The following is a 16,517-nucleotide window of genomic DNA, read 5'->3' on the forward strand; positions in this document are numbered from 1 at the left end:
TCTCTTTTCCTTGATCTAAAATGTCTTTCTCCATGGTCTGAATCTCTAACAATTTACTTAACAACTTTTCGGTTTCTTTTTTACTAATTTCTAATCTTCTATAAAGATAACGCAACCCAATAAGATAACACAAAACAAAACCGCAAGTGAATGAAACGAACACTGAATAAAAATTCGCTGTATCAATTTTCTCTTTCTCGGGGCTAACAAACTTCAAACCTTGAGCCAACCATTTTTCCCAGTTTGCCTGAGAAATTTCTAGGGACAGGCAACTTGAAACAAAAATGAAATAAATCAAAACAAGAACACATTGTTTTTTGAAATGGTCACCCATTCTCTCGCCTTTCCTCAGGGGCGAGCAATTTACTCACCTCCAAGTTTCAGACGTTCCACGTACGGACCACCAAATGCCGAAGCCAAGTGCCAATGTCTCGGCTTGGCACAGAATCACGAGCCACCACACAGCTTTGTAGACTCAAACAGCAATTCTTTATTCCCGATCTCACACCAGCCTCCACACACGTTCAGGGGCAATTCCAATATGTCCGGTCCCAAATCCTACTCCACGAGGCTTTTTCCAAATCCCATTTTAATCTCACGAGAACTCAACGGGAACTAGCAGCAGGAACACCCTAATCCCAGCAGCAATAATCTTCAACCTCAACTTCCCTAAAACCCATATTCTTAAACCGGGAAACGCCTTAAACCGGGAACACCCTAAACCCAAGGACCGGGATACTTCCTCAAACCTGCAGGATACTTCCTCAAACCTGGATCCACCCTGGATCACCTTGAGCAGGGTCATCTTTCTCAAACACACAAGCAAGGTCGCAGCAAATTTCCAAGGCAAGTCCATTTAACATGGGGTACACTGGCAAGGATTACGATGCGTCAATACCTACTTGGTAATGGCCCTCAGCACTCTCACCTCTCTCCTTAAAAAAAAAAAAAAAAAGAACGGAGATTTATTTCTTACAGTTCTGGAGGCAGGGAAGTCCAGGATTGAGGAGTAACTTCTGGTGAGGGCTTTCTTTCTGTTTCAGCATGGTAGAAAGCATCACATGGTTAGAGAAAGCAAGAGATTGAAAGTGCAGCCTCAAGCGCTTTTATAATCAGCATTGATCCATCCATGCCTGAGGGTGAACCCCTCATGGCCTGGACACCTCTCATTAGTCCTCACTTTCTAACACTTTGCATTGGGGATTACATTTCCAACACATGCTTTTCTGGGGGATACTTTCAAACTTCCCTCCCTGTTGTGCTTCATTTTCAAATGTCAGAGGATTATTCTGCATAATGAACAGAACCTTGATTTCCTTTTTGGCCATTCTTAGCAATGATTTTGCTTTCTTTCCATTTACAAAACCCTGGTAACTGCTATTAGTCCCATATTAGTGAAGACATATTAGTGGAAGACATGAATTTTCTGGCTGCTTTGCTTTAATTTCAACCGCTAAGAACACAGCAAGAGCTTTGTTCACCCCTGGCACATCTCAGGATGTGAACAGCCTTGTGGAATAGCACTGCTGCCAGAGCCAGGCTCCTGCCTCTGCCTTCCTCCAGGGGATCCTGCCATCCTGAAGGTCCTACACAAAACAGGGAATGAATCCTTTGTTGAATTCTCAATGGATGAGACTATAGAGATGATAATGGCATTGGCATGGGATATAGGACAAGATGATGAGAATTATCTTGAGCCAATGATGTTGAACCTTCAGGCAAATATGTTGCATATTTACTTCAGGCCTCCTTCTCCTTTATGCAAAGGATAAGGCTTTACTGATCACGTTATTCTTCATTTAAAATACAGCAAATGCCCATCAGTGGGGAACTGGTTAAATTATACGACACCTATCTTCTGATTGTCTTAGACAGATTCAGAAACTTCTATTAGATAGTTCTTAGTATCCTGTTCTTTTCCCTATATAGAAATATAAATATATTTTTATTTTTATGAATTTTAGTATCTGTTTTCTTCATTAGACTGTAAGTCCAATCAAGGCAGGGACCATGAGGGCAGGCATTGTGTGCACAGTGCTTAGAACCATTCTTAGTATACAGTAGATGTTTGATATCTGAATGTATAATAAATACATCAATGGAATATTATACAGTCATTTAAAATATGATAACGTGGAACTGTTTATTGACATATAGGAATCCAGAATATAATGACAAGTTGAAAAAAAATTAAAATGATCAAATAGTACATATACTATGATCCAATTTTTATAAAAAGAATAAGCATATAGATACATCAAAATGTTAATAGTGGTAGGACTATGGATTATATCTTATTTTGTTTGTAACTTCCATATTATCTGAATTTTTAAAATAACAGCATTTATTTAATTTATTATTTTGACTTAAAAACTATTCCCATTTATAAAAAAAGTAGACATTAAAATGATCTTTTTCTGCCGCAAAACTTCACATGAACAATGAATTTTGGCATACAGTATTCAATTGAACAATATCAGAAACAACTCAGATTTCTGAATTCAATTCCCAATGCTAGATTACATTCATCTTGATGTTTCTGATTAAAGTGAACCTTTAACAAAATAATCATTATGAAGCCTTCCTTTCTGAATAAATTTCATTATTTTATTTTTATGTTCATAATTACTCATCAGACTCTTCTCTCCTTTTATTCATGTTCCTACTCAGGATATGGAGGATGGAATAGACACTTTTTTCTTTTCTTAATCTATTTGTAGCTAAAAATCAAGAAAATTAAAAGGCAGCAGGCTTTTGAATTAAAAAAAAAAAAATCAGCAGCTGCAACATTTAAAGTACTTTCCTCACATGAAGTAAGTTGTTGAAAGTGAAGTTTCTTCCCAACTAAATGCCAAAGTATATCTACTTTAAACCTTTAACAGCCTTACTGATTATAAAACTATCATTAAGATTAGGCTATAATTTCCCCTTTTAAAAGATGTTAATTTATATAAATAAGGCATTCATACATGATTCTCTCTACACAGAGCAAGAGTATATATATATACTCAAATATCTTAAAAGAAGTATAATTGCACTTATATATCGATAAGCATGATTATAGGGAAATGGAAAATGTTGTGGTATACAAATTCCTTTCCCCAATTAAGTATAAAGTTTCATTAAGAATTAGTTAAGAAAGAAAGGAAGGAAGGAAGAAGCAAACGCTGTGTGTATACGGCTACTTGCCTGTTAGTAACATTGCTTTTGTTTTCTTGTCAGTTTCAATCCACTGACACACAGACCTCAGCACCATATTAAGAAGTCCCACTCTGACCTATAAAATGTGACAGCCCCAGGAGACCTATTACACTATTACTCATTTTCATTAAACAGTTAACATAATATCGATAAATATTGTGCCTTAGAACCTTGATCATATAATACAAATCATTTATAATACAAATTATGATGAAGAATGTGTGCTGGCACAGCGAGGCTTTACATACTTTGGAAGCTCAGAAAGTTCAAGAATGTCTTATTCATCTTCATTTCAGATCTAGTAGCATAAAAGCTGGGTTTTCTAAGTAGGATTTCCACAAATTAGAGAAGCGTGACATTGTAGCACCATCAATAATTCTGTGATCAGCCGACCAGCTCACATTCATTATCTGTGCTTTATATACTTCTCCTTTCTGGTTAAATCGGGGAAGGGCCTAGAAATAAGCAAAACAAATAAATAGGTAAACTTTCATTGCTCAAAAGTCAAACTCTGCTGACAATGGTATAAAATCAGGCAAACCCTCTTCTCTATGATAGAGATGATGTAGACATCCCAAAATACTATTATTATTCCTATCTTTGGGAGGATATGCCCTAAGCATTCAGTTACTACAAGGTTATCTTATATCTCTATATAATTGTCATACCTACCATAGACTTCATCTCAATTTCAAATATTTACCAATATTTAACAAGCACCTATTATGTGCCAGGTACTCTATGGACCCTGGGAGAGCCCAAAAAAGTTGAGGATTCCAAGCCCTCTCACTGAAGACAAGAAGGAAATGAGCCTTATGGATACCTGAGGAGATAGTAGGGAAGCCCAACTAGAGTGTTGTGGGAAAACCAAAGCTGGAAGGTGACTACAATGGAGGGTAGGGGTGAGAGTGGAACATGGGGTGGGGTGGGGGCATGTCATGAAAGGCAGTGTTTCTCAATTTATATTTGGTAAAGGATCTTCTCTTAAAATACAATGTCTAATCCATGGTAGGCTATTTTTTAAAAAGCACACTAAAAGTAAACTATTAAAAAAAGAAATAGAGCCCGGCACAGTGATGCATGCCTGTAATCCCAGTGGCTTAGGAGGCTGAGGCAGGAGGATGGTGAGTTCAAAGCCAGCCTCAGCAAAAGCAAGATGCTAAACAACTCAGTGAGACCCTGTCTCTAAATAAAATATAAAATAGGGCTGGGGATGTGGCTCAGTGGTCCAGTGCCTCAGTTCAATCCCTGAAACCAAAAAAAAAAAAAAAAAAAAAAGAAATAGAAATTACTAGCTCCAACTTCTTATTGGATTTGTTATACAAAAATCACTCTGTAAACTGCTTTAAAAGTTTCCAAGGCCTACCCTTTCCATCTGTACTTACTGCCTCATGGCTTAGACATAACAGTTGCAGCCCAATGGGGGTCCCTGGTCACACTAAGTGGCATCCCTGTGGTTCTAGGTAGGCCATTGTGGCTACCTTGTTTTTGACTGAGCGAGATGAAAAGCCACCGGAGGTGTCTGAGCTGAACTCTTACTCACAAATGAGGAAGATTTCAGGAGGAACAGGATGGTGGAGAGAAAAAGAGCAGGGGCTTAGTTCTAGATTTGTTAAAACCTGAGATGCTTATTGACCTCCAAGCAGGAGGATTAAAAGCTGAGGTCCAGTCTGGAGATACAAACTTGAGAGTCATAGGTGTGTAAATGGTATTTAAAGTCGTGAGACTGGATCAGATAAAGAAAAGGGCTAGAACTGAGCTTGGGTACTCCAATGTTTAGATATTGGGGAAATGAGAGTGTACAACAAAGGAGACTCAGAGCTAATGGGCACCGAGACAGGAGGAAAACCAGTATAGCAAGGGATTGTTGTACTCAGTGGTAGAGTGCTTGCCTAGCAGGTGAGAGGCACTGGGTTTGATCCTCAGTACTACAAGAAATAAATAAATAAGGATACCGTGTCCATCTACAACTAAAAATAATATTAAAAAAATAAAAGTCAAGAAAAGGAGAACAGTATTGAGTATCAAGGAGGTTTTAGTGTCTTAGACAAGTTAGCAATAAGGAGTTTAAAATTTATAGTTAAAAAATACAGGAAAGGAGAGATGAAATGGAGGGAAAGAGAACTGAAATACTATTTGTCCCTACTGAACAAAGACTACATTAAGTCACAATTCTAAAATCTATACTTCATATCTTGAAGAAACCATAGGTAAACCAATTATTTAACAATACACCTGGCTGATGCTGGGAGAACTGGAAATCCATATGCAACAAAATGAAAATAAACCCCTATCTCTCACCATGCACAAAAATCAACTCAAACTGGATCAAGGACCTAGGAATTAGACCAGAGACCCTGCGCCTAATAGAGGAAAAAGTAGGCTCAAATCTTCATCACATCAGATTAGGCCCCGACTTCCTTAACAAGACTCTTAAAGTGCAAATATAATGAAATCAAATAAAAAACTAATAAATGAGATGGTTTCAAACTAAAAAGCTTCTTCTCAGCAAAAGAAACAAACAATGAGGTGAAGAGAGAGCCTACATTTTGGGAGCAAATTTTTGCCATAGGCAGGTCAGATAGAGCATTAATTTCCAGAATACATAAAGAACTCAGAACACTTAACACCAAAAAAAAAAAAAAAAAACCAACCAACCAACCAAACAACAACAACAAAAAACCCAATCAATAAATGGGCTAAGTTGCTTCTTCTCAGAAGATATACTTTCAATCAACAAATATATGAAAAAATGTTCAACATCTCTAGTAATTAGAGAAATGCAATCAAAACAACTCTAAAATTTCATCTTGCTCCAGTCAGAATGGCAATTATCAAGAATATAAGCAACAATAAGTGTTGGTGAGGATATGGGGGAAAGTGCATACTCATACACTGCTAGAGGGACTGCAAATTGGTGCAACTACTCTGGAAAGCAGTATGGAGATTTCTTAGAAAACTTGGAATGAAACTACCATTTGACCCAGTTATCCCACTCCTTGCTCTATACCCAAAGGACTTAAAATCAGCATACTATAATAACACAGCCACATCAATGTTAATAGCCGCTCAATTCACAATAGCTAAACTGTGGAACCAACCTAGACACCCTTCAATAGATGAATGGATAAAAAAAACCTGTGGTATATGCACACAATGGAATATTACTTAGCATTAAAAGAGAATAAAATTATTACATTTGAAGGTAAATGGATAGAGTTGGAGAATATCATGCTAAACAAAGTAAGCCAATCCCAAAAACCAAAGCCAAATGTTCTCTCTGAAAAGTGGATGATGATCCATAATGGGAGGGTGAGGAAAAATGGAGGAACTTTGATTGGGCAGGAGGGAGGGGGAGGGGGTATAGGGGCAGCAAAGATGGTGGAATGAGATGGACATTATTACTCTGGGTACATGTATGACTGCACATATGATGTGATGCTATATTGTGTACAGCCAGAGAAATGAAAAGTTGTGCTGCGAATAAAATAAAATAAAAAATATGTATCTGCTGAGCAGATATTTGTACTAATGTTCATGTAGTGTTATTCACAATTGACAAGAAAATGGAAACAATCCAAATATTCATTGGCAGACGAATGGAGAAGCAAAACATAATATATACATACAATAGATTATTATCAAGGCTTAAAAACAAGTGAAATTCTCATATATACTACAATATGGATGAACTTGGAAAACTATATACTAAATGAAGTAAGCCATACACAAAAGGGTAACTATGCATGATTCCACTTACATGAAGTATAAGAGTAGTTAATGCAAAGAGTAGAATGGCAGATGCGGGGGGCTGGGAGGAGGCAGGGTGGGTACAGACTTTCAGTTTTACAGAGAAAAAGATTTCGATTGACCTGAACCTAAACAATCTAGATCACCATTTATTGCCCATGGCAGCAGCCACCAGAATCGCAGGGCTACCTGCAATTAGGAAGAAACAACTGATTGAGCCAAACTTCACAAACTCACACCTACAAAGTAAGGGGAAAAACTTAGAAATGATAACTCTACTTCGTGCTTACTTTCCTAATTTGCTTTAAATTGTTTTTAATTATGTAGTACACATACCATAATTGATCCAAGGGCCCCAATGGCTACTTCAGGTGGCAATATCACTGGCTTGGTATAAGTGCCACCAATCTTTAAAAAAAGAAAGAGAGCAGGATTAAGAGTTTAAAGAACAAATGGCAAATAACATTTTATATTTTTAACTAAGCATATGAACAAAACTTTAAATGATGGTTCATGAATCTGAACATCATCACTCACTGATCCAATGTTGGAGAGAGTAAATGTTCCTCCGGTAAGGTCACTGGTGCTGAGCTGACCGGCAGAGCCCAATTTCTGGAGGCGGTTCAATTCAGTGGCAATTTCAAATACAGAGCGGATCTGAACATTTTTCACATTAGGGACAATCAACCCCTGTTCGGTGTCCATTGCTATCCCAATGTTATGTGAAGCCTAAGAAATAAAAAAATTATACAACAGTCTTTTAATACATAAGTAAAGGAAGGATAAAACTTCACCATTTTCTAAAATAACCATCAACAACTACTTTCTCCAAATTGACAATGACTTATAAGAAACAATTTTTTTTTTTTTTTTTTTTTTTTGGTACCAGGGGATTGAACCCAGGGGCACTTAACCACTGAGCACATCTCTAGCCCTTTTAAATACTTTATTTAGAGATGAGGTCTCACTGAGTTGCTTAAGGCCTCACTAAATTGCTGAGGATGGCTTTGAATCTGTGATCCCCCTTCCTCAGCCTCCCAAGCTGCTGGGATTACAGGCATGTACCATGGTGCCCAGATTCAAGAAATGATTTTAAGCAGGTATAGTGGCCCTTAACTCAGAGGATCACAAGTTCAAGGCCAGCCTCAGCAACTTATGAGACCATCTTTCAAAATAAAAATAAAAAGCATAATTTTGTTCGGCTTTCAGAGCCCCTGTATATCCTCTATATCTGGAGAGACTAGTAAAGATTAGCATTGGAGGTGAGTGCAGTGGCACACACCTGTAATCCCAGCAACTCAGGGGGCTGAGGTAATAGGAATACAAGTCTAAGGTTAATCTTGGCAACTTAGCAAGATCCTGTTTCAAAATAAAAATAAAAAGGGATGGGGATATGAGCTGGGGATGTATCTCAGTGGTAGAGCACTTAACTCACATGTGTGAGGCACTGGGTTCGATCCTCAGCACCACATAAAGATAAAAAAATAAAGCTATTGTGTCCATCTACAACTAAAAAATATTTTTAAAAAAAGGGTTGGGGATATGACTCAGTGGTAGAGTGTCTCTAGATTCAATCTCTAGCACTGCAAAAAGGAAAGAAAAAGACAAGAAATAAAACAATTAAAAAAAATTTTTTTGAAAAATGATAATTGCTTTGCCAGTAGGAAAGTAGGGCATATGTTGTTAGTGGGAGTGTAAACTGGTATAGATTTTCTGGAGAAGAGCTGACAATCTATACCAACATTCATAAAAATTTGTGCTAAGAGGTAAATACAGAAATATATAGAAACGAATAGGGATGTTGAATACAGATTGCTTTTAAGTTTGAAAAACTTTGAGAAACTGCAAATAATCAAAATATTTATCAATAGGTTACTGATCAGTTGAATATCAAAGCTATATTTACTGACATATAATAATGCCCATAATACATTACATAAAAAAGAAAAAAAGAAGAAAAATCTGAAATATTTTTCTAAAATATATGAAAAATGAAATCCCGGAAGAACATCTATCTCAACATAAACAGTGAGTTACTTTAAAGTCATGGAATTGAAGGTAAATATCATTATTTTGTCTGGATTTCTTGTCATTCATATATATATATATATATAGTCAGGAATTATTAAAACAAAATTAAATACAATTGCCTATTTTAATCATATTGGAATATTTTAAATCTGATCCCCTAAAGAATCTAAGCTCACTCTGTGTGTGTGTGTGTGTGTGTGTGTGTGTGTGTTGCAGTGGATCAAACTCAGAACCTTGTGAATGCTAGGCAAGTGCTCTTCTACTGCTGAGCTACTGAGCTATACCCTATTCCCTAAGCTCACATCTGGTTCTGTATTTCTAATGAGAAATGTATATAAGGATTGGCATCCCACAAAAAGTTCTATCTTAATAACTCCAAACAGAAGAGTTCACTTGAACTGAATTCAAATTTTATTAGTTTTTTCGTTTAAATTATTCTCATTCTTAAAATTCTAGGAATTCACCTTTGAGGGACTTGCTTCTTTTGGGAGGCAGTTTTATCCCATACCTTAATTCTATATAAAAAAAGATTACCATTTGAGGTATGATGGAAGTCTCTCTAACCTACAAGCATCATCTTCTATTTTTAACAGACACTTTCACATTGCATAGCCAACCTTGTATGTTATATTCTGGCAGTTTTCATCCACAGAAGAATTAAGAATAGGAAACTGCAGTAATCCCAAAGAAGCAGCCTGTTTAACAGAAAGAGAATGCAAAGTTAGCATTTGAACTCAGAAAGGATAAGGAATTTGAAGGAATAAGAGATATAAAAGAAGGAAGGAGAGAATCATCTATGCTGAGTTTAATCTCAAGCCTAATGCACTGAGGCACAACACTTCCACTGTTACTCTCAACCAATTTGAATCACTGAATCACCTCTATGTCTTCCTCTTTGCCTTCTCCTTTAATTTCCCTTCATCTTTTTTCCCTTAATACCATTTCTCTACTGCACATATTCAGATTTCCCCAATTGTACCCAAAATACTCTCAATAGCTTTCTCCACCCATGCAGGATTTAATATCGAGGTTCACTTGTATTGGGTGGTCGTGACTTGTATTAAACTTAAAAGGCAGCAAAATTAAACTGTTTAAGATTGTTCTTAAAAAGAATCCACTTCCCTACTGCCCTCATCTAGACCTATTAAAAGTCTTAGTTTACTTGTGTTGTTTTGTTATCTCTGTCTGGATCTGTGGTCTGACAGGAAAATAAATAAATAAATAAAATACTTGAACTAGAGTTAAGGAAAGTTATGGAAATCTTTCAAAATGATTAGTTTAGATAGGATGGGTTAAGGAATTAGATCAATGAAGGTCAAATACAATGAAAACATTTGTTACAAATTCCTGAATTTTTATGACTTGAAAGTTTTAGAAAGCATTTCATTTGTTAACTATAACTTTTATCTTCTTCATGTAGAAATGTATAAGTAAGACTAAAGTATTACACATAATAAGTGTTGTGACCCAGGCATGGTGGCACACCCTGTAATCCCAGCAGCTTGGGAGGCTGAAGCAGAAAGACTGTGAGTTCAAAGCCAGCCTCAGCAACAGTGAGGCGCTAAGCAACTCAGTGAGACCCTGTCTCTAAATAAAATACAAAAAAAGGGGGACTGAGGTTGTGGCTCAGAAGTAGAGTGCTTGCCTAGCATGTGGGAGTAACTGGGTTTGATTCTCAGAATTGCATATAAATAAATAAAGTAAAGGTCCATTGACAACTCAAAGAAAAAAAAATAGGGCTGGGGATGTGGCTAAGTGGTTGAGTGCCCCTGAATTCAATCCCCAGTACATGTTCCCCACCTCCAAAAAACAAAACAAAAAAAAAAAAAAAACAGTGTTTTTTGAGCATAACCCAAATTTATAAAAGAAAATATAAGACACATGCCCATGGATTAGGTAATTTTCCTCCTACATAAATATTTTATAGTATTTTTTAAAATATTTTTTAGTTGTAAGTGGACACAATATTTTTATTGACTTATTTTTATGTGGCGCTGAGAATCAAACCCAGGGCCTCCCGCGTGTGAGGCAAACTCTCTACCACTGAGCTACAACCCAGCCCTTATAGTATTTTTTAAACGTTCTGAAATCTATATGGTATTTTAAAACAAAGTTCACTAAATTTTATTTTTAAAATATCTATCAGATATTTCATTTAGACTGGAACAATAAAGAAAAATGGCAATAAAAGAGATCTAATATATTTAAGAACTGGTCTACTCTAACTTCCAAATAGACATGCTATCACCAGGAGGCAGTAAGAAAAAGCCAGTCAAAACATGGTGGCACTCTCTTGCTATTCAAGGTTGCCTCCCAACCCAACTCTTCTTCCCCTAAGGCCAGGGGAATTTCTTTGTCTCTCCTCTTCTTCAATACCTATTCATTCCCAATGAACTGCAATCATACTTGTACCTCAACAACACCTTCTTCCACCTGTCTTTGTGAGAGACCACTCACAACTTCCCAATGATTACTCCAACAGCATTGCTACCCTTGTCCTGTTTAACCTTTGTGAAGCACATAACTGCCATCTACTTCCCTCCTTTCTCTGGGGCAAGAAAGGCTGAATCAATGATCCCACTCTTCCTGGCCTCCCGGCCCTTAATAGTGCCCTATCAAGCATTGAGCTTAAATATGTGACTTGTTTTGGTCAAAGATAAGAACAAATTCGAAGCAGCAAAGCTAGGGGAAAAAATGGTCTTGGGGGGGGGGGAGTGGGCTTGCACATTTCTGCTTTCTCTGTCAACCCTTCCAGTGCTGAGACCATTTATAGGTGAGCATGCTGGGGAGAAGAGAGATGTGGAAGAGAAAGGATTCATCCCTGTGGAGGCCATTCCATACCAGCCTGTCCCTTGCCCACGTATGAGCTGACTACAGATATGAGAACACTGCTGAGGTCAGCAGACTCACTCACTCTCCTGAAGACTCAAGTGATTCAATAAACAGCTATTTTTTTTTTAATATTTGTTTAATTGTAGATGAACACACAGTATCTTTATTTATTTTTAATGTGGTGCTGAGGATTGAACCTGGTGCCTCACACATGCAAGGCAAGCACTTTACCACTGAGCTACAGCCCCAGCCCCTAAACAGCTATTTTTTAAATAATTAAATTTTAGGGTAATTTGCTGTATAGCAACAGAAACCAGTTACCTGGCTTCTAAGCAACTCTTTCCGGGTCTATCTCCACTCACCGTCAACTTTCTTTGCCAATTCAACTTCTACTCATCCCCATGTAATCCTTCACCACCTTCTAATTCACACACAATTTGTGTGATGTCTTCCACCTATTTCCACTGCCTCATCTCAACAGCTGACTCCCTACATCTGTCACAGAGTCCAGATGCTTTCCTTCACCTACAGACATCTACTATATCTCATTTCTATACAGCATGCACTTACTTGTCAGGGTGGTTGCTCAAAGAGAATGGTTTCTGTCTCATGAGTCTCAGTGTCCAGCAGAGAGACAACCAAGTAAACACTGGCAATACACTGAGATATACACATTAGAAGGGGAAAGAAAAGTGTATTTAACTCAAACAGTGACAGCCACAGAAGCTTCTAGAAGAGTTTATATCTGAACAATTTGGTATTTAGGATGTGCAGGTATTTGGTCAAGAGAAGAGCAGCATTTAAGAAGGAATTATATATTCCACCAACTAGGCATAGCTTACTATGACTATCAGAGGCAGCGACCATGTGAGAGAAGACTGGAGATGTAGACAGCAGGAACTTAAAAGTATTTGAATGTCACAATAAGGATTTTGGAAACTATCCTAGAGGCAAAGAAGGAGAACCCCTGAAAAGAATCAGGAACTAATAAAATAATTTGTTTTAAGGAAGATCAGTCTTGTGTAGCAAGAAGATAGAAACATCAGTATGCACTTTCAAATAAATAGACCAGGACCAGAAACTTAAGGTTTTTTATGGTTAGCTATGTTTCCTTGACAGGTTTCTCAATCTTTTGGAGGCCTACATTTTTTTTTTTAAAGAAAATGAAGTCAGTCATTATCTCCGGCTCTTCCCACAATAAGATGTTGCCCTCTTGATAAAGTCTGATAAAGCTGGAAATCTGTTTGCATTATTGTCAAATGAAATAAACAAATGGGAGACATCTAATCTGCCTGCTAGAATGATCCATTTTGATGTCTCTAAAGAAAAAAAACTGTGAAAATAAGATTAAAAATTACTACCTTATCAGTATTCTCAATTGATTCAGTTATTTTAAGTGACTTGAGATGTGCATATTTTTAATCATATGGGGAAAAACATTAATAATTTTATGTATTATAAAAAAATTGGGAATAAAGCTCCTGAAGCTCGTCCACTCTCCATCCTATATGTACTATTAAATATTTTAAAAATATTCTTTAAAATGTTTTTTTCAATTTGTAAAAATTTTATTCAATTTTAAGTTCCTGGGTTATTTCTGAGCTCATGCTTTAAGGATTTAAGATTCTAATCTAATAAATGAACTGATGATAAAAAAAAAAAAAAAAAAAAAAAAAAGAAAATGAGGTCAGTAATATTTACATGTCAGGGTTACTCTGAGGATTAAGAGATATTACACATGGCATGCTTACTACAGCCTACCACATGGTAGCTACTTCACACTGGTCATTAATGTGAGCTACACTATGAGTTGCTCAAAGTCAGCTGATGGTTTCATTGTAATACTGGCCCCAACACCTGTGACACTAGAAATGATTTACAGAAGCCTCCACCTAAGTTTGTTGAAGAAATGAAAATAAATGCATGTCAGCAATATACAAAATCAATACCAAATCTCATTATAGTTCAAAGCAGACTTTTCTGTGATCCTTTCAGAATTAAAAGCTTTACCTAACTGGCAGGATAATTCCAACCCCCAACACCATCCCCATGTTCAGAGAAATAAGCAGATAAGAATATAATACACAATTCCAATTTTATAAGTTCTTAGGCAAAAAATAATGTGCCTGCACATTTTTCTAACTATACGATATGGTGAGAAGTAATATTTTATTCAAATCTGGTTAGCACAATGCATTTCTGCAAAAAAAAAAAAAAAAGTCAATATCCTACTCACAAACATGTCTGAAACAAATGAAATCTCACCTTTAAGAAAAAGGGCATAAAGGAGAGTTTAATTCCACGAGCTGCAGCAATAGGTTTTAATTCTTCTCGTAGCTTAACCAGTTCAGTAACGTCAACCTCATCACAATAGCCAAAGTGAGGTATCTTCAGGGCTGCAGACATGGTCTTAACCATTGCTTTTTGAAAGCCTGGAAAACATTCAATTATATTACTTATAAACCTGACATAGTATCATTCTTCAGAAATTAACTATATTAATCAATTGAAGTGTTTCTAGAAAAGCTATTATAAATTATATGCTGAATTTGAACTTTCCCTTTAGTAAGAATTAAAAACATTGTATTATAGACATGCATCTATTAAAGTAGCTTCCTCCTAAACAAACGTACTGTTGCTGTGTGTTACTGTTAGGACTTTACCTTTTACAGGTTCCGTTATATCTTTGCCTGTGAATAGTGGAGACTTTGATATTGGTATGGGAACAGTCCTGTCTTTTGGTTTTGGTGGTGGTGGTATAATTTCAGCTTTAGGTGAAGGAGGTAATATAGCTCCTGTCTGCTTTTCCAAATAGTTGAGAATATCTTCTTTAAGTATTCTGCCATCTCTTCCTGAGCCAACAACTTCACTCAACTTGATCTAAAAAAATAATACATTTTAACGTTAAAAATACAACTGCTCTCTCTCTGCTGAATAAATTAGTATAGGAAATAACATTTTCATCATCTTAATAGACATGCCACACCTCCCCTACATAAGTAATCACTTGTTACTTTTGTAACACTGTTCATTTGCCCATGTAGTTTTGAGGTATTTATATGTAACCCATAGCTATTCATGAAAAACTTATTTTCAACAGTCAAGTATTTTTAAATTTCATCCATAATTTTACTTTATTTACTTATATAGGCACTAGGGGTTGAACCCAGAGGTACTCTACCACTGAGCTACATTTCCAGGCCTCTTTACTTTTCTTTCTACTTTTTAATTATAAAACAGGGTCTCACTAAGTTGCTCAGGCTGACCTCAAGCTTGCAATCCTCCTTTCTCAGCCTCCTGAGTTGCTGGGACCACTGGAGTGCACCACCACACTCGGCTCTTTCCTAATTCTTTCTTGAGTTTTTCTGTTCTTAGAGACTACATACATAAAAGGAAGAACTGAGAATTTAAATAAGAATACACAATATAACTAATTTAGACTAATATTTTTGATATTGGTTACCAGTCAAACATATAATAGCTTAAATAATCATATAAAAGCTTTCTCAAATTATTTTTTAATGGTTGCTTTGGAAACATTAGTACAAAACATTTAATTCTATTTCAATAAAAGTAAACACAAGTTTGGATGATATCCTCACACAGTGTGTATTAATTTGTTAGAGTCATACCTCATTTTCTTTGTATTAGTGCATCTCGAGAAGAATGATGACCTTTTTTCATTTGTTCTAATTAGTTATACATGACAGTAGAATGAATTTTGATACATAAATGGGGTATGTATAACTTCTCATTGGTCTGGTTGTACATGGTGTAGAGTTACACAGATCATGTCGTCATATGCACACAGGATAATAATGTCTGATTCATTCTACTATCATGCCTACCGCATGCCCCCTCCCTTCCCTTCTGTCCAGCCCGAAATACCTCTACTTAGAAGATGACTTTAAAAGAATAAAAAATTTTATCCTGTCAACATGAACTTTATAACAAGTGGACTCTGAATTTCAACAAAAATTTTTAAGGAAATGCAAACAACTATAAATGCCATTGATATTTAGTTTTAAACTCAATTCATAATTATTCAAACTACAAGAAAAGAAAAAAATGACTTAGGATAATAAACTCCAACATTTAATTTCTAGTAGTCATACAAATATTCTAGTCATTATATGTATCTTTAGGAGGTCATGTAGGAAAACCAAACCATGTATTTCTTCTACAGGTGATCTTTCTATACATTTAAGAAAAAAGCTGGTAAAATATTTTATAACTTTTAAAACAATAAATCATTATTTCATCTGATGTCCTAAATAACCTAGTGTGTCATATTAAAATTTCTGTTTTCTTCCCCCCCACCCCACTTCAGATGTTTCCTTCTATTGAATTGACTATTACACTTTTAAAGTTCTGAAGTAGCCAACAGACCATAGAAAGACATTTCTTTAGGCTCCTGCTTGAAACCAACAGCTTCAACAAACTGCTGGCCTTGATTCAGGGCCAAAAAATTTCTGTTTTCTATTATGCTAAATGGTCTTCATATTTGAGTACACTTAACGATTACATACAATTTCATCAAGGGTATATAACATAATTTATATAAGCATTTCCTTGATTTTGAACACATATATACTTTCTAATGTTTGGCTATATAAAACACAAAGAAGAAAATGTCCCAGATTATTTTCTTGGGATAATTCCCCAAAGGCAGGGTAACTAGCTGAATGAATATGAACATCTTA

The 16,517-nt window shown here is 36.1% G+C and overlaps 1 protein-coding gene and 1 non-coding gene across 3 annotated transcripts in view; both read right to left on the bottom strand.

Moving 5' to 3' along the window:
• Positions 1 to 558: 558 nt before the first annotated feature.
• Dbt (dihydrolipoamide branched chain transacylase E2) overlaps positions 559 to 16,517 on the bottom strand; it is a 44,871-nt gene continuing 28,912 nt past the window's right edge. The window contains exons 6-12 of one of the 2 annotated variants that reach the window (XM_077791287.1): positions 14,478 to 14,694; positions 14,080 to 14,246; positions 9,600 to 9,677; positions 7,489 to 7,680; positions 7,288 to 7,359; positions 3,450 to 3,656; positions 559 to 935 (exon numbers count right to left, since the gene is read on the bottom strand). In XM_077791287.1, the coding sequence (XP_077647413.1) occupies positions 3,489 to 3,656; positions 7,288 to 7,359; positions 7,489 to 7,680; positions 9,600 to 9,677; positions 14,080 to 14,246; positions 14,478 to 14,694 (894 nt within the window). In that variant the 3' untranslated portion in view covers positions 559 to 935; positions 3,450 to 3,488. Of the gene's footprint in view, positions 936 to 2,147; positions 3,657 to 7,287; positions 7,360 to 7,488; positions 7,681 to 9,599; positions 9,678 to 14,079; positions 14,247 to 14,477; positions 14,695 to 16,517 lie in introns of those variants that run through there. The other variant, XM_026379420.2, reaches the window with a different exon arrangement.
• Positions 16,143 to 16,279, bottom strand: LOC113175191 (small nucleolar RNA SNORA2/SNORA34 family). Its single transcript, XR_003299935.2, has one exon. It is a non-coding gene; the product is annotated as a small nucleolar RNA SNORA2/SNORA34 family (small nucleolar RNA).

Source organism: Urocitellus parryii, chromosome 11 (assembly GCF_045843805.1).
Source record: "Urocitellus parryii isolate mUroPar1 chromosome 11, mUroPar1.hap1, whole genome shotgun sequence".
Lineage (NCBI taxonomy): Eukaryota > Metazoa > Chordata > Mammalia > Rodentia > Sciuridae > Urocitellus > Urocitellus parryii.